This window comes from Podarcis gaigeae (assembly GCF_964106915.1).
Source record: "Podarcis gaigeae genome assembly, chromosome: 9".
Taxonomy (NCBI): Eukaryota; Metazoa; Chordata; class Lepidosauria; order Squamata; family Lacertidae; genus Podarcis; species Podarcis gaigeae.
Genome location: NC_139685.1, coordinates 20463835 through 20482567, shown reverse-complemented (window position 1 = coordinate 20482567; position 18733 = coordinate 20463835). Strand labels below are relative to the sequence as shown.

At 41.8% G+C, this 18733-nt stretch overlaps 2 protein-coding genes and 1 long non-coding RNA gene across 16 annotated transcripts in view; 2 read left to right on the top strand and 1 right to left on the bottom strand.

The window, feature by feature from the left end:
• The window catches only part of ZAR1 (zygote arrest 1), a 30352-nt gene that overhangs the window by 8177 nt on the left and 3442 nt on the right, over positions 1–18733 (top strand). The window contains exon 4 of one of the 2 annotated variants that reach the window (XM_083755056.1): positions 14157–14647. The exons of the other annotated variant lie outside the window; for it this stretch is intronic. Coding sequence (XP_083611182.1) covers positions 14157–14183 — 27 coding nt within the window. The 3' untranslated portion in view covers positions 14184–14647. Of the gene's footprint in view, positions 1–14156; positions 14648–18733 lie in introns of those variants that run through there. 2 annotated transcript variants of the gene reach the window in all.
• On the top strand, positions 392–3732 carry LOC310852164. Its single transcript, XR_014567995.1, has 2 exons — positions 392–3289; positions 3346–3732. It is a non-coding gene; the product is annotated as an uncharacterized lncRNA (long non-coding RNA).
• The window catches only part of FRYL (FRY like transcription coactivator), a 149005-nt gene continuing 131913 nt past the window's right edge, over positions 1642–18733 (bottom strand). For 12 of the 13 annotated variants that reach the window (XM_083754772.1, XM_083754769.1, XM_083754771.1 and 9 more), the window contains 9 exons: positions 16957–17210; positions 15683–15887; positions 14656–14805; positions 13929–14027; positions 9375–9443; positions 5857–5874; positions 4980–5090; positions 3930–4126; positions 1642–3663 (listed from right to left, as the gene is read on the bottom strand). In XM_083754772.1, the coding sequence (XP_083610898.1) occupies positions 3408–3663; positions 3930–4126; positions 4980–5090; positions 5857–5874; positions 9375–9443; positions 13929–14027; positions 14656–14805; positions 15683–15887; positions 16957–17210 (1359 nt within the window). In that variant the 3' untranslated portion in view covers positions 1642–3407. The remainder of the gene's footprint in view (positions 3664–3929; positions 4127–4979; positions 5091–5856; positions 5875–9374; positions 9444–13928; positions 14028–14655; positions 14806–15682; positions 15888–16956; positions 17211–18733) is intronic. The other variant, XM_083754774.1, reaches the window with a different exon arrangement.

The window sequence follows — 18733 nt, the reverse complement described above, 5'->3', positions numbered from 1 at the left end:
CCAGGGGTAGATCATTTGCAGATTTTAATTCTGAAAGCAGATCAGTCTCTCGGGAGTTGGCATTAGATGAATGGACCTGCAGTGATCCCTGGGCTTCCATGCCACCACTCCTGTTAGGAAGTGAAGCTTAAAGCTTCAATTTGCCATTGTTTCCCATTACATCTGAAAACAGGAGGCTGTTGGTGGTTGCAAATGGAAACTTTAAACTTTCTCTTCTAGTACAGTGGTACCTCGGGTTACATATGCTTCAGGTTACAGACTCCGCTAACCCAGAAATAGTACCTCGGGTTAAGAACTTTGCTTCAGGATGAGAACAGAAATTGTGCTCCGGCGGTGCAGCAGCAGCAGGAGGCCCCATTAGCCAAAGGGTGCTTCAGGTTAAGAACGGACCTCCGGAACGAATTAAGTACGTAACCCAAGGTGCCACTGTACTTGGACAGCATATGAGCCTAAGGCTCACTGTTGCACATTCTCAAATGGGAACCATGCTTTGCTGTTGTAACTGTTACATACTATACTATGTCAGTACAGTTGATATAGTATAACTATTTTTTATGGAGGGATAGGGATTTATTGTTCGGTTAAAGCAATTTAAGCTTATCAGAGGCAGCTGAAACTGCCACTGGCCACATTACTAGAACTACATGATCTGTGCTGCAGTCATTTTAAATACTAATATGTAGTGTTGTTTATACTTCCAAATTGCTGTGTATTGCTAAATACCTGCTTTCTAGTATCAACTTTAAGTGCTAAGGTTCTGAAGTTTCAAATGGCTTGTTTGATACACTTTATCCAGGGCTTGCTTCTGGATAGAAGCTAGTATGATTGCAAGAAAATAGGTTGTAGTGTTAACTGGGCACACTCCACCTCCTCTTTAATACCTCCCATCAAGCCTGGTCAGCAACGGGAATGGGGATGTGGGATATTGAATTCACAAAGGGATGGGAGATTTCTCAATAGTCAAGGCCATGTCCTACTGCTAATGATCCCTTCAGCCACTCAAGCGCCTTTCCCTAGTCTGTGTAGTAGCATCGCCTTAGGCCCAATCCAATGAAAAGCATCTCTGAAGTCCCAGTGATTTCAGTGGGAGAAACTTATAAATGAAAATAATAAGTTTATTATCTCACTGATTGTTCCAAGTACTTGCATGCAGATCCACCTTATGCATCTTACCCACCTTGCCTGCGTTTGAACTAGCACTCCAGGCTCCCAAGGTTATGGAGATCCTTTAACTGGAGGTACCAGAGATTGATTTATGCAATGGATTTATCTAATATATTCTACCAATGAGCTATGGATCCCCCCCAATTAGCACAAAAATGAGTTTGGCTCAATTCTGAACTATCAGTAACATATACAAATAACTCAGGAGAACCACCACATCATGCAGAGTTTTGCAGCAGCTCCCCCTCTACTTTTATTTATTATCTACACTTACACCTAGCAAGTCATGCAGTGCAATTACAGCACTGCATACAACATGTATGTTTGGTTAGAGGATGTGTATTGTATCTTTGTCACTTATAGCTTGTCTATTTTTAAGCATGCTAAGGTTGTCTTAGAATAAAGCATAAAAGTGATATTCCTATTTAAATGTTTGCACACATACCCCACAATCCTTTTCAGAAAATACACAAGGTAGCAGATATGATATTTTATTTTACCAACCCTCCCCAAAGCAAAAAGAAACACAAAAAGGCCAGTAGAAGATGTAAAAAGTATAATACACCACTAAAAACTACACAAACCCCTTTTAAAAGTGTATTAAATAATTAGGAACATAATCTACAGTACCACAGAGCCTTCAAAATAATTAAATTATATCAGGGTAAAAAATAATACAGTGATTATGAATGTGTGGATTTTGAAAAGTAACAGAACTTGTGTCAGCAGTCCAGTGGTATGCACAGTGCCTTAATTTAATGTATTTCAGCATATTTACATGTCTACTCCACTTCCCCAGTGGATAAAAGGCCATGCTAAGAGATTTCATGTCTACATTCTACACCCTGACATTTCAGAGCCCAATTTTTTTGCTTTAACATCAATCACAGTGGGTAGGAGAGATGCATAAAATACAGGGCATTTGTTCCTTCAGGAATCATGAGACATTCATACTTTTTTGCTTCTAAAAAAGTTTTGGTTCCAATAGAATCCAGTTTATTTTGTGCTACAAGATTTTAACAAGGAATTCTAAAGTATATTGTAGGTTTTGGTAGTCAGTGGTCTCTCCCTTCTACAGTCCCAAATTCCTAAGCGTTATCATGAAAATACAAGCAGGTTTACACCTTTTCTTGAACTCTAGAATACACAGATGTAGATCATGTATTCCATTAACAGCCACTATTCTCCCCCCCTCCCCCCAGTTTTATACACTATTCTCATGTAACAGTGCATTGCACAATTGTACAAGAAAAATACTGGATTTTACACTATACAATTTCTAGGTATGTACAGAATAAAATAAGTTAACTTTTCTAATGAGTTGCTGAGGAGCAACATATATCTTTTAATATACAGTTTAAAGTCTCTGCAGGCAGCTACTTTTTGGTTAGTCGTTATCAATATTTGTAATAAGCGCTGATCAGAGAACTGAGCAGCATTCCAAACGAGTTAGATATATTATTTCTTTTTGAAAACTGGATAATTCCAGTTTAAAATATTATTAAATGCCATAACATTTACAGACTAAGGAGTTAAATCTAATAAAATATTTTTTTTTCTTCCAAAAATAATCTTGCAGTGCTTTTTTAGGCATGCTCAGACCATATCAAACATCCATACCTTCAAAATGCAATTGTCAGATATCCATTCATTCCTACTTTCACACATAATTCACCATTATAGACGAAGGTAGAGTAAATACAACATTGATAAATCAATGGAGTCTGCAGTCTTTTCAGCTCCAGTATGACAGCACATTCCTCATGACATTGCCAAGTGTATTAATTTGGCATCACCTGATGATTTATTTGCTGCTTGAAAGCGAAGAAGCCTCGCAGGTCTTCAGCCAAAATAACCAGCCTTGATTTTTAGCCTCATTTACCTGCTTTTAATTGTCTCAGTATCAAGAGGCCATTATTGCAACAAGTCTTACATTTCTGTTTTTGAAGATAATAATGCATTTGTAGGCATTGTTTTTAGCCCTTTTCTTCTAATGCAGTTTGTATATAGTTATTTTCAAAAAGTGTTCATACTGTCCATACACAGCTACTGTTTAAGAAAAGGTTAAGATGATGGCTATGAGGTTTCAAAAACCTTCATTTCTGAATAACATAGCTTGCTCCCAGTACTTCACTGGTCATCACAGGTATGGTTTCTGTCACAAACAGCAAGTTTCAACAGATATGAAAAGGTGCTTGATAATATTGAGACCACTTCAGTTCTTCTCTGTGGGACAGTAGTTTTTAAAATCCAGTGCTCAAACTTCCCACTGCTGTATGTTTTGCCAGAAGCTGATAAGACTGCACCATGCGCAGTGACTCCCGGATCTCTAAATTTAGTTCCATTAGTTTTGAGCTGGCTTCTGACATATCTTGTTTTGAGCCAACTACTGCAAAACTGCCAGTCTGGCCCAGGGTCTGATGACGGAAATATATCTGCAACAATGTTTGTACTGGGTCATCTTCAGAACTGCCAAATATGTCATTGGGCCAAATACATCTGGAAAAACAGAAAAGATGCATTTAATGTTTTTGTCTTATAAAGAAGTTTATCATATTTCCATTTTTTTTAATAAAGTAGGCTTGCTTCAAAATTCTAGGTTAAAAACTATTATACCTTACAGTTATGAGAGAACTTAACTCCATGTTTGGAGTTACCTTACAATTGTATTGATAAAATAAGAAATATACTCATGTAAGTAGGCCATTGCATAAAGGTCCCTCTCAATTTTATCTTTTTCAAATGAGAATATTAGCAAACTGTACCTGAAAGCTTTGACCTGTACTATAGCAGACATAAACTCTTTATTCCTCAAAGTTTCAATGAGAGAATGAATGGCAGTCTCAGTGTTGGCTTGGGAAGCTTCTGGAATTTCCATTTCTTCAATACCACTGTCGGAAGCAGACTCTGCTTCCTTCAGAAAGGCTTCTAGCTGTGCAAGCTCCTCTGACATGTTTATTACCTAAAACAAAAGAAGATAAACTTAAGTTTTTGTACTAAAAGCAATTTAAGCAATGGGGACAGAGGGTTATTTTTTTTAAAATACGTAATTAGGGCATATTTCGGGTTAAATGCTTGCTCACAGAAGTACCTCAAGCACTTTATTCTGCCTTAATCAGACCACACCTGGAGTACTGTGTCCATTTCTGGGCACCAAAATTTAAGAAGGATATTGACAGGCTGTAAGGTATATAGAGGAGAGTGACCAAGATGGTCAAGGGTCTGGAAACCAAGCCTTGAGAGGAATGGTTGAGCATGTTTGGCCTGGATAAGAGGAGACTGGCAGCCATCTATCTAAAAGGCTGTCGCACGGAGGATGGAGCAAGCTTGTTTTCTCCTGCTCTGGAGCGGAGGACCGAAACCACTGGCTTCAAGTTACAAGAAAGAAGATTCTGACTAAGTGTCAGTAGGAGCTATTTGACGGTGGAATGGAGTTTTTAAAACAGAGGTTGGATGGCCATCTGTAATGGATGCTTTCATTGAGATTCCTGCATTGCATGGGGGTTGGACTAGATGACCCTCGGGATCCCTTCCAACTCTTAACTGCTCAGAATATAATATTGGCGATTTTGGTATATGTGTATCAGAAACTTTGACATCAATCCAACTGCAGCTGGGTGATGGTTGAAATTATAAAGTGACAATTGGTTATGTACCATTAAATATGCAGAATGCTCATAATGGATACTGATGTCCTTTACAAATGTGATTAACCTTGTAAGTCAGATTGTTTTATCCTCTTAAAACAAAATTGACAATCTCAAGCAGTTCACTTTTAACAAACACTATTAAAAACGTTGTGGCATTTTCTTTACCTCTGCCTCTTTTTTAACTACATCCACTTGGCTGATAAGTTTACAATATGCTTGGAAGAGAAGCAACAACTGGAAATGCAATTTATATAGCCTCCGGCACAACTCCAACTCCTATAAATGAAAAAAAAAAAAAGGTTATTATCTTAAATTCAGTATATTAATCAACTATATAATAATCAGACAATAAACACACTGCTTGTCTAGTGAATAATTTGCAATATAAAAAATAGTTATTTGCACAAGCTAATGCAGTAAGAAGCTGATGAAAGCTGTAGATGTATAATTAAAAAGTGGTGTCTTATAACTTTACCTTTTAAGAAGGGCAATTGTATTTACAACAAAGAAAACAGAAAGGGATTCTCATGACATTTCAGAAATGCCATGCTCTAGCAGGGAAGAAATTGCTTCTATTTCTACTGGTGATGTCAGTTTTAATTCTGGGCCACATATCAAAATATGGTATTTATGTTCAAGCACATTGTTTCTTCCCACAGTTAATACATTTATTAAAATATACACTCTTAGCTTTCCAGCTCTACAGTAGCATGACAACTGTAAAAGCAATAAATTCCTGAACAAAATTGCAATATTACTTCTCTGCATATTTTCACATGTATGTATCACAGGGGAGATGGGTGTTAAGATTGTTTTACACCAAAGCAGCAAAGCAAATGGTAATGGAATCACTTGCTACTAATCTACCATCTAAAAGGGGCTGGCATTTTAAGAGTTAGAACTATATAGGTAAGTGCAGCAAACACTATTTCTGTAATCTAAATGAGACACAGCTATATCACAAATGGACAAGAGACAAAAATGAAACCAGTTTCTTTACTGGCATGGTTAAATATTTGATAAATCAAGAGCCATCACTTACTGCTAGAATTTCCAAATGCTAAGCAAGAACGTGAGCAGGTCACAAAAATACAAAAAGGAAAAAAGATCATGAATTAGTATAGAAGATCATTTTAAATAGGGTCTCAGATGTCCCATATAAACTAAAAGAAGAATAACGTTCAAAGAAAGCTTCACTGTGTGTAAAAAGTCTAGGCAGAATTCAAAGATAACTGAATTTGTAGATGTACTACTTGTCTTGCTTTCATGCAATATGACAAAATTATATAGCGTAAAGTAGAGGGTATTTGTAAAATTCTCACATTTACCGTATTTTTTGCTCTACAGGACGCACCTTGTTTTAGAGGGGGAGAACAAGGGGGGGAAAACTCCTCCTCTCTGCGCAGCGCCCCTTCAGCGAAGCGGCAGGAGAAACGGAGCCCCTTCCATTTCTCCTCCCGCTTAGCTGAAGGGGCACCTACCCTTCAGTGAAAGGAACCCAAAACCTCCGGAGCTCGGAGAGAGCGCTCCCACTGCGCTTTGGAGGCTTCGCGTTGCTATCACTGAAGCCAAGGAGCCTGCATTCGCTCCATAAAACGCACACACATTTCCTCTTAATTTTTGGAGGGGAAAATGTGCGTCTTATAGAGCGAAAAATACGGTACTTGGAAAGGAAAGAGCTGCATGCATATATTCATTAAAAAGATAAAAAAAGAAACCTCATGCATTTTAAGGCATATCAACACAGCCAAATGATTTCCTATATTAGCAGACTACAGAGTTTATGTGCAGATAGACTGGGACCCAAAATGGAGGGAGAGGGAAAGGCAGGATAGGTTTTCTACGAGATAGCAAGTATTCATCCTTGCAGAAAGAAATACTGGGGAGGGATCCCCCCCCTTTCCCCTGAAACACACACATACAAAAAACAACTGGGGCTGGGGCTAAGTTTGGCTTGGAGGCTGTGCACCATAGAGCAAGCGTTCTCTTGGCCAAAAAGTTTCACTTCCAAAGGATCTTTTAATACCGAATAATGGAATCCCATGGTGTATGTGGAGAATTGATCTTAGAGGATGAATGGTCCCTAGAGACTAATTGTCCCCCTTCATCCACAAAATATTTTCTTGTAGATAAATATAGGTAAAGGGATCCCTGACCATTAGGTCTGGTCGTGGCTGACTCTGGGGTTGCAGCGCTCATCTCGCTTTATTGGCCGGGTCATGTGGCCAGCATGACTAAGCCACTTCTGGCGAACCAGAAACACCGTTTACCTTCCTGCTGGAGCGGTACCTATTTATCTACTTGCACTTTGACGTGCTTTTGAACTGCTAGGTCGGCAGGAGCAGGGACTGAGCAACGGGAGCTCACCCTGTCGCAGGGATTCGAACTGCCGACCTTCTGATCGGCAAGTCCTAGGCTCTGTGGTTTAACCCACAGCGCCACCTGCGTCCCCGTAGATAAATATAGCTTGCTTCTATTAAAACTCAAGTACTGGGCCCCACTTTTGTTGTAGGTTTGTCCCGCAGCCAGCTCTGCTCCCTAAGCCTCTCCACACACCTGTATTCAACATTACGATCTTTGGCACTGTGATTGTGTTTCAGTGTTAGCACAGCTGTGGGAAGAGCCCCATTTACCTAGAAACACCTCACCCATTTCCGCACTCTTTCTCCAACTGGTGGTCTTGCATTGCAAGGAACCTTTATCACTTACCAACAGAGCAGACAAACCCTGCTAACCCAGCAAAGGAGGCGATAACAGGGCCAGAGGAATGGGGCAAGGTGTCCCCCCCTTGCAAAAGATGCAGAGTATCAGACTCTGTTTCCCAATACATTTTTTTTGCAACAAGTGTTTTTCAATAAAAATTGGGGAGGGTGATGAAGCAAAACCTTCCAGAGTACTGGCTCTTTAGAAACTTCTGTACATTAACCTTTGGTCCGACCCCACAAATGTTAGAGGATAAGCACAGAAGACAATACTGTCACAAGCAGTTTCATCACCCTGATGCAATTATGCTCTATGCACCACCGGCATTCCACTTTCATCGTCAGCTTAAGTTATATTTATTTATCCTGGCTTTGGGGGTTTTCTAATGCCAGGTGCTGGGCCATTTGTTTCTCATTTTGCTACCACTTTGTGATTATGTATTATTTGGGTTTTAATGTATGTAGCTATTTTTATATTGTATTGATATATCTCAGGTTTTATTTGCAGTGGAAACCACTTTGTGATTTTCTTCTTTTTAGCGAATAGTCAACAAATACAATTAAATAATAAATACATTCATTAATAAGGGGAGAAGAAGGGGGGAAAAACAGAAGGTATGAAGTTAAAGTAAAAAATTGAAATGTCTGCTGAAAACAGAGCTCCGAGTAGCTCTACAAAAACCCTGCTTCTAGCTACATTTTTTGGCCCAAGCACAAGGGAAGCCCCATATAGAGTGCCTTGCAATAATTAAATCTTGCCTAGTGCCTGAACTATGGTGGTAAAGCTCTCCCAGTCCAGGAACGGCTGAAGCTGTCATGCCAAGTGCAGCTGGTAACAGGCCCTTCTAGGCACTGAGGCTACTTGGGCCTCCAGTGATAAGGCTGGATCCAGAAGCTGCTCCTTCAGAAGGAGAGCAGCCCTGTTCATGGCAGGCAGTCAACCAATTTCTTAGATGTGGGAACAGCTCACTCACAGTGCAACCATCTTGCCAGGATTCAACCTCAGCTTATTTCCCCTCATTCATCCCACCACTGCATCCAGGCACTGCATATCCTTTCTTGAGTCAAACACTAGAGAAATATCACCAAGCGTCATCTACCTACTGATGGCATCTTGCCCCCAAACTACGCCCAGCTGATTCATATCGATATTAAATACCATCGGCAGCACCCCACAGTGTAACCACCAGGGTGCTAAAGAGCACTATCCTCGTAATACCATGACAGTTGCAAGCATTTACTTGAAATATTGTTCTTGTTGCATACTTGGTAATATTGTGGTATTAAGTATTAAAAAGCCTTAGCAAAGTGTTCCTGTATTGCTTTCTTTCATGCACCTATTAGTTCCAAGTACTACAGCTGTATTGTTCTGGAAAGCCCTTTGCAAAAACAACAGGCAAGATTTTCATCACTCCAGTAATTGTTTTAAATGTACCCTTCTAGACGGGTCATAGGTATGTGCCCAGGACTAATCAGATTAGATCCAGCACGGCTTCTGGTCCAGACAGTAATTTATCTGATGAGCAGAGATTCAGCATACCAATTCTCTCGCTTGCAACAGCAGCTGCATAAAAGGCAGACGTGTTTTGGTACGCAGATGCTATCTGTCCTGCTTATCTGCTCAGTGTTATTAAGCCCAGACCCAGAGCCTGGCTCCTCACTTCAATAAAATGGAGAATCCATTATTCTCAGGCCAATGCTTCATAAAATTCCTCAGATAGTTGTGATAACTGAAATGAAAACCTTTACAAGTAATCTTTAATCAGTCTGGGAATATGACTGCTACTGTGGCATACACAAGGTGTTCATATTAATGAATGGCATAAAATGGACCCAGTGACCAGGGCCCGACACCTACCTGAGCATCTGTAGTGGTTCCATGAATACCATCATCTGTACCAAATGTCCTCTTGCAATCTTTCAGCCACTACAAAATAAAACACAAGCATGATTACAAAAAACAAGCACCCAGTGATGCTTGCAAGAGCCTGAAGAACAGAGAGATTGTATTTTGTGTGGACCACAAAATTATCATAAATACAGCCTGCTGATATAATGGACATTGGACATCTTGTCAGATAACATTCTTATTCTTTCATATTTGAGATGTTTATTAACAGGGGTGAAGGAAAGGTTCATTTTTAGCTGGGTAGCAGAGAGGACTTTGCAGAAACCAACTTTTGCCAACCCGCTCTTGCAAACTCCTTTTGATTCTCATCTCCCTGTCTCTCCCCCCATCAAGTACATCTCTGGGTACAGGGGGGCTGCATAGGGGAAAAGGAATTGGCAAAAGAATGCCCATCCCTTCTTCATCCAGTTGACAATGAGCCAATGTAATATTGGTTTCTTACTGATCTCTGAAGTATAAAGTGAAAGTTATAAAAGAGAAGAAAATATCTGCCATACACAATCCAAAAGAGCCTAATGGCAAGTAAGTGAGCTTGAAGCTGACCTCAAGAGGCAGACAGGATTCTCTGACATAGCTGACTCCTAGAGGCATATTAGAGTTTGATACCACCTGCTCTACTCCTGAACATTAGGCTGAGTTGGAGAGCTTGCACAGGGGGGTCTTGGCAGAATCTCAGCCTGCCCAAGTAAAAGTGATAGAAATACAAGGGGACAAGCAGTACTGCCAGCTGCAGTTAAATTACCGTATTTTTCGCCCTATAGGACGCACCAGCCCATAGGACGCACCTAGATTTTTTTGGGGGGGGGAAATAAAGGGGGGAAATTATTTTTTTTTTCCAGGCGCGGGGGAAGCCCGAGCTTCCCCCTCCCCCAGAACGGGACCCAGAGTGATGCCGAAGCTGCACGCAGCTTCGGCATCGCTCTGGGTCCCGTTCTGGGGGCTGGCGTCAGGGGAAGCTCTGGCATCGCTTTGGCATCGCTCTGGGAGCTTGCAGGGCTGGAGGAGGGGGAAGCCCAAGCTTCCCCCTCCCGAAGCCCCCAGAATGGGACCCAGAGCGGTGCCAAAGCTGCGTGCAGCTTTGGCATGGCTCTGGGAGCTTGCGGGGCTGGAGGAGGGGGAAGCCCTCCGCCAGCCTTCTAACCAAGTCGGGGGACAGCAGGAAAGGCGCGCTGCGCCTCCCCGTTGTCCCCCGAGCTTGTTGGGCTGGCGGTGGGGCTCTCCTGAAGCCTGGAGAGCGAGAGGGGTTGGTGCGCACCGACCCCTCTCGCTCCCCAGGCTTCAGCGAAAGCCTGCATTCGCCCCATAGGACGCACACACATTTCCCCTTTATTTTTGGAGGGGGAAAAGTGTGTCCTATAGGGCGAAAAATACGGTACTTTCTCCACTTTAATATACCAGAATGCAATACTGCCTTCTCACACTTGGACTGGTTGCAATCCAAGACACTCTGTTTGCCCAAGCTGAAATGCCCATGGAGTTGCTCAATGAAGAGGCTTTGCCATGGTTTTTAATACTGGAAGCAGCTGTGTGTGTCCTCTCACAGATCTGCCCGACACAATGGAAGAGCTTGCATACATAGCAGTTCCCTGTATACATCTATCTTCCTACCTGTTTAAGCAGCCTCTGAACTGGGTTAACAGTTCAACCGTAGCGAAAACAGTATTTCAGGGAACTAACACTTTCCTAGCAATATTTGCATTCTAGCACAACTAGGTTTGGGGCATTGTTATTTTCTGTGCATTGCTATTAAGTGACAGTATCCAAGTCATCTGTGTATTGTTTATGCACAGAGAGTTCGGTGGCTGGTAACTTCAGAATGACCTCTGTCATCCTGGTGTACCAGAAGCTCTCAACATGAGGTTTCTGTAGTGATGGTGTCAAAAGATTGCCCGCGGATCTATTCCTGTATTCTGCCTGCTTTTCAGTGAAGAAATGGTGAGTGATTAGGGCAGGGCAAAGGTTTGAGTGGGTCGCAGGAGTATTTTTGAAGCAACAGAAAGCCTTCAGGTTTGAATTAATTTCAATGCTTCACCCAGAAAAACAACCTCTGTTCTTAATGCAAAGCCTATGTCCTCCCAACGCTATCATTTACAAGAATTCTCCATTGTATCAGAATCATCTAACATTCTGAAAATATTTCAAAGCTCAAGGTTGTTTGCCTTTAACATTGTTACTTTTTAAAAGTCTTATGATACTATTGGTACTTGCCCTGAAGGGTTCTCTTGCACGTATGTAACATGTCATCAGGTAGGAGTAATGCTCCACCTAGTGGTTTAAGGTGGAAATTGCTGCTCCGATTTCAAAAACCTGAGACCTTACCATGATGACCTCCACCAGTTTTTATTGTAATAAGCCAAGACAGTAAGTGCCAAAAACAGAACAGTGGCATGACAAAAAAACCCCAACATGTGACACTCCCTATCCAGGAAACACAAAGTAACACTGAAAATGGGTCACCAATCACATGGAGAAAGGCAGCCTAGAAAAATGGTGAAGCCCTTATGTCATGCTACATGCACGTAGAGGAACCATTCAAGGGTAAGTACCAGTAGTATCTTTTCCACATATGTCATCACATCAGGTGGGACATACCCAATTTGACCTGTATAGAGTGGCAAACAATTGAGAGAATGAGGTGCTCCCTATTGGTCCAGGAGGACATGGCTCCCAAAGGCTGCCTCTGCAAAAGGACAGACATTTTGCCTTATAGGGTTTAGTAAAGGTATTGAGACTAACCCAGGGAGCATTTAAGGAAAACACTGTCCAAACAGATGCTGCTCTAGTCAAATGGGTCATGATTTTGGTTGGAGGAGTCAAATGCAAACAATTATATGCCAAAATACTACAGGCTTTCAACCATCGTTAAAATGGCAGAGGATACTTTCTTGCCCAGAAAGACAGGGGGAAATGAAATGAAAAAGGACTGAGACTGACGGAAAGGCTTGGTACAAGCAATGAAGACCTTCAGAGGCAACTCAAGGAAGAGGAGCAGAGGCAGGCTGGGCAGGAGGAGATGAAGGCTTAGCTAGATCTGCCAGAAAAGCTTCCTTCGACAGATGACGCACCCGGAGATCAACCTGTAAGGCATTCACAGGAGCAGCTGTGTAGTAGAAACAGGCAGAGACTGTTGATACCCTGCAGTGTGGCTACACAGGAAGTGTCCTGAAACCCGGAGAGCTCCTGTGGGGAAGCGTCCCTAGTAAAAAGCTGACCAAGGTTTGCCTGGCTTCCCTCCTCATCACAAAGATTATCAGCCACTTTCTGCTGCCTGTGCACCAAACGCTGAGTGGGCTCAGAACCCCTACCACTGCTAGAGCCGCCAATCTCCAGTTCAACCAAGGGCTCTGACCAGGCATGATGAAATGACAAGGAGCCAGCAGTTAGCACAAAAGAAGTGGATGTAACGGAGGAAGCAGCCATTCCTCTCTGGGGATCTGACACAGGGGCCATAGCAGAGGCCTGCGTCTTGGCAGGTAGACAGCAAAGGGTAATACAGTAACGGCAGATCTCTGTTTGTATTTGCCCATAGGTGTGCGGTGTCTTGCCCGGAGCAAATGGGAGCACCTGAAGATGAGACTTTTTTTTCAGTTTTAAATAAGGAAAGGAACAAAGAGAAAAGGTGAGAGAGCAAACATGGTGGCTGGTGGCAGGAGAGGCTCAGAGAACAGTGCAGCAAAAAACAAAGGGCAAAAAACCACAGAGCCAGATAGAGGAGGGGGATAAAGATTTCCAACATTCACAGGCACAAAAGGCAAAAAATTAACAGGCCTGAGCTGATGAGAAGGGGAGGGAGCTGAAGCCAACAACAGAGCAAGGTGAGGCAGAAATTGGAACTGGAATGGGGTTGTCATGGTAACCCTTCAGTTTTTTGCAATTAGAGCAACGATTTCTGCCTTCAACACCTAGGGAGAGCAGTACTCCCACCTGATTATCAGGATGTAAAATGTAATATTAAAAATCGTATGGATTGACAAGATATAGAAAAGACAAGATATAGATATACATCTCTTTGTATGGATAGAGTCATTCCTGGTTTACAGTGATAACCTTTTTTAAAATGTCCCCAAGGATGTATATGAGAGCTCCAGAGACATTAACGGTGAAATCAAATATTTTAATGTTGTATATTGGGCACACCCTACTAACCCCCCCCTTAACATGGAGCATCCCCTCCCCCCAAAGTGAGTAAGAACTGAGCATGCTCAGTGGGCGTGGAAAGCTTACTGAGTGTTGGAAGGAGGAAAACAAAAAGCACAAGGAACGAGAATGTAGTGGAGTGGCTCAAACCCGGAAGAGAAGCACTTCACACTGCAATTTTTTGTTATTGTGCTCCATCTATTAGAGCAGAGGTGGGCAACCTTTTTGGCCTGGTGGGGAAGGAAGATAGCAATAGCTAATATGAATCTAGTGTGGGGCAGCTGGGTGTGGCTTGAGAAAACTGCAATTTTCAGCTTTTTCCTCTTTCAACACAACGCAACAAGCCAGGTAGCACAATACATTTACCTGCTCTGCTGCCTCTCTTTTAGCATTGTACGTATCCAGGTGTTCTTGAAGCTCGAGCACACTGAATTTCAAGGTTTCCAATAAGCCATAGGACATCAGCTGTGATATAAAAATAGCCTTAATTATTGCTATGTATTCCACTTATGAATCACTTCCCATAAAGTATCCCAAAGCAATTTCAACAGTAAAAACAATTATTTTTACATATGAAGTTGTTTTTAATTTCAGATCCAATACAGTTTCAGACTGGGATAAATATCTTCACTTAAAAAGCAGGTTGGAAAAAAGAATGGTATTCAATATGCACTGAAAACACAACAGATACGGCACCTGCCTGAAGCGTAATGGGAAACAGTTCCAAAGGACAGGTGCTGCTACAGATGTTACAGGAATAGAACACATACACACTTATAATTTTGGTACTAAACATCTTCATAATCAGAGATCCACTGAATTTGAGACTTGACTTTCAATCTTTTAACTCTCAAACATTATTCAGATAGATGACAAAGTTCTGGATATTTGAAAGGAAAAATGTACTTGAAGCAACCACAGAGAATTTAGGAAGCCAAGTCACCTTCAGCCAGTATATGCACTGAAGCTAACATTATAATATTTTTAAGGGGAGTGATTCTTTGCACAACTCAAAACACAGAACATTCTGTACCTTAGTAGCAAAGCTCACTAGACATAGGCTCAGCATGTGTTAATAAACGTAAGATATTACCGTCTCTGCATCCACAAAAACTGTTGGGCATTCAGAACACATCATCATAACGTCCAGTGAACTTTTGAATTTTGTTCCAATTCGCTGTAGATTCTCCCCAAGAAAACTGATGGATTCATGTGTTATAGCTCCAAATTTCCTTTGAATGTTCTAGACATGGGAATATTAGAAAGATAGAGAAATATTTTCACTTCCTTTTCTTCAGCGTGGCAGGCAACATTGCTAAATGGGAGTTCACATGTAAGCCTAAATTTCCCTTTTTCCTGTGCTTGGGGGTGGGATTGTGCAGTCTTAACAGATGGGACAGGGCAAATCAGTTTATCCTAGGGTAGAGCTATCACCATATTACACTGAGAATATCTTCTGAAGCACTCTTCTAATGCTGCAATAAAAGGGGAATGGTTGTTTGAGTGTACAGTGGACCCTTGGGTTATGTAACTTTCGGGTTGTGAACGCAGCAAAACCAGGAGTGGGTTTGCCACTTCAAGCATGTGCAGAAGCGCTCTGCAGTGCCGCATGTGTGCGCAGAAACGGTCCTCCGGTTACGGAATTTTCGGGATACGGCCGGGCTTCTGGAATGGATCCCGTTTGTAACTGGAGGTACCCCTGTAGTGCCAATAATGCAAAGGTTGCAGGTTCGATCCCCGTATGGGACACCTGCATATTCCTAAATTGCAGGGGGTTGGACTGGATGATCCTCAGGGTCCCTTCCAGCTCTACAGTTCTATGATTCTATGGTCAACATGGTAATAGCTCTAGGTAGCAATAGCCAACTCTTATACATGGAGATGTCCAGGAACAATACCACAGTCACCTGACAATACATGATGTGGAAAGTCTCACCCCTAGAGACTGCTATCCCTCTGATGGTGGCTAAGGGAAACAAGTAGCTTTCTAACAGAGGAATTGTAAACAGTGACAATTTAACATCCCTGCCCCCCCCATCAGATACACATCAACACAAATGTTTCAGTACTAGATGTTTCAAAATAAAAATTGCTAACAAAGGGAGATTGCGGATAGTTACCTGAAACAACCTGGAGAACACATGAAATGTATAGACAGCAGAAGATCCATCAGTGTCCGAGAGCATCTGATTAACGTGGCAGCGCCAAGCTTCCTCTTCATCATCATATGCCTGTGGCTGAAAAGCTGCCAATATAGCAGAAAGAAATGGGGAAGGTGGTGGAGATGTCTGGACTTCTGGGAAACCATCCTGTTCTTCATCTTGACTGTAAATAAAGCGAAAACAAGCATGCTAAGTAAATGCTGTTTCAGATCTTTTGACTTATTGCCCTTGGCATTGTGCAAGGTGTTCTAAAACGGGCCTGTAGATCAGTTTGAAATGATGTCAAAAGCAGGGCCAAAAACAAAGAGCAAGTTGCTGTTTTGCTAACTTAATTATCTAAAGTTTCAAACATACATACAACAGATTCAAAAAACCAGAATTTTAGAAGAATGTTCTTCAACTTAACAAGGATTCATGGAAACTGAATAAATTCTTCCAAGCTGTAGGCTAGTCATTCATTACTTATTTTAGGACTTTATCTAAAAGCAGTTTAGGAAAGAATTATGGTGCCATTGTCATGTCATGAGCCCAGTTCTCATGTCATATTCAACCTTAGTTAAAAACAAACAATGGGTAATGTGAATGCACAGTGTGCTGGCGCATGTTATGAAAAAGTCTCCCACTCCAGCTGCTGCCACGAAACAAGCCACAGTTTGCTTGCCATGAGATCCAAACCTGGGCTTGTGGTTAGTTTCTCTAAACAGCCACAAGACGTTTGGCTTACCACTTGTGATTTGTTTGGGGAAGCAAACCATGAACCCAGGGCTTGGGCATCATGAGAAGCCATATTCTGGCTTTTTTCCTGGCGGTGCAGCAGCAGTAGCAGTGGGGAAGGTGCGGACAATGTGTGAACTTTTCAGCAGCACGGACCAGCAGTAAAACAACCCCAAAGCATCACAGAAATTAGAGGCTTGGAATGCCACTGGCAGCATAAAGGGAAAGGGACCCCTGACCGTCTCCAATCACAGACGACTCTGGGTTGCGGCGCTCATATCGCTTTATTGGCCGAGGGAGCCGGCGTACAGCTTCCGGGTCATGTGCCCAGCATGACTAAGCCATTTCTGGTGAACCAGAGCACTACACGGAAACACCATTTACCTTCCTGCTGGAGCGGTACCTATTTATCTACTGGCGCTACTGCAAATAAACTGGTCTCTAAGGCAATAGTGAATAAGTCAATACTGATATTACTTTAATGAAAGAAAATACATATGGATTCGAATCAATTTTACCTAGACAAACCAGAGAAGTCAGCTTCTTCTTCTTCACATCTTTCATCTAACTCTTTCAAGGCCAGGGTAACATCATCTTCACAGATTGATTCAGTATAACTATCAGCAGTGGGGTGCTCTGGAATTTCAGGAGTTTCTTCTAGTTCCAGGGGTTCTTGACAGATCAAGGACTCTTGCTGCTCTTGCAACGCAAACGATCCAGTATCTTCACTAGCTGTACTAACTTGTTCATCCTTTATTGGTGAACTGCCATCCTGCAAAGCAAGCAGCGAAGTCTTATAACTCACACAGAAGTAAAATGGGTTCATCAAATACTGCTAAGGAGCAGTGCCTCAAAATCCCAAAATGTTAAATTGCATTATTTCTTGACAGAGAAAGAATATTCTAAAACTCAGTCTAAAACTCAGTCTAAAAATTTAACAGAAGTAGGCAATGCAAACCTTCCCCACCATATTCTAAGGTAACTAATTATATTTAATGTATCAAAATATTGCTCACAAAAAAACATAATCCCAATATCTTTGTTGCTTAGTAAGCAGAGGAAAACAATCTTCTGCTGTCAACAGCAAGCTTCTCTTGTTAGAAGACTTCAACTTTCCGTATATAAACGGAATTGTGAAACAAGACAGCTAAATGCAAAAAAAAGTAAAATCCTGAGGATAGGACTTTGTTCCTTTTAGCATCATTCAACAGAAATTACGTCTGCAGCTTCTAACAGATGTGCCTTACTGACTGTATCGAGGCTACAAAGAAGAAACTGGCAGGATAAGGGGTGCATGAATGCTTCTCTCACAGTATGCACAATGGAATGCAACCATGCTTTAGTCCAAGCAACAAGATACAAGCTCACTTAACCAAAGACACCAAATATTTTGACAATGACTGTCATTATTTTTTGTTCTCCAAGAATAATGACATCTACTGTCTTCAAACAGCCTATATTTTTAAAAGGTAAGTGCAATTTCCTCAAACAAACCACACACATTATGTTTACCCTGTATCAAAACAGGATTCTTCACACTCATGACAATTTAAGAATCATAGTACTTATTGCAAAGGCCAGCAGGAAAAAGCCCTGAATATGATGGCTAAAGGTTTTTGAAGGATTCAACAAAAAGATTGTGGGTTGTATCCAGAACTATCTGTGCTGAAGTGGAACTGACACCTGCTTGCCCAGTGGTAATGGGACTCCCTCTTCTTCCCTTGCAGTCCCTTGTCGGCCTTCAAAATCAGTTTTGGAGGGTAAAGTGACCCTATGGAGCAGATGGGGGGGGGCTGGGTACTGCAAGGGGGAAGAAGAGGCAGATAAAGTCCTGTTGCACAAGTGGAAGTTAACTCTTGCAACATTAGAATCTGCCCTGTATATATCAGACTTTTTGTAAATGGCACTGCTCATCATGCAATGTAGCAAAGTTAAAGCTCCTAAATACTAGCTCTGTAGGGCAGCGCCCTGTCACAAGCTCCCTTATTCCTCTCCAATTGTTTTAGGGAGACTGCTGTGCTATCACTTACCTTCACCCCAGTTACTGATGCTAGTGCAGTTCGTGACTGCATCTGATCAAAGGCTGATAAAAGGGGCAAATAAGCTCTTTGCAACTGCCTGGAAACATCAGAATGAATTTAAGGCCCTATCACCTGCAGGTTAAGCAAATATGTCAAGTTGAAGGGGCCCATTTGATCTGACCCTCTAAAAGAGGGGTAGGGAAGTTCTTCATTTGGACTGACAGGAATCCTAACCTGGCCCACAACTCCGTTTCCCCCAAAATCATGGCCACTT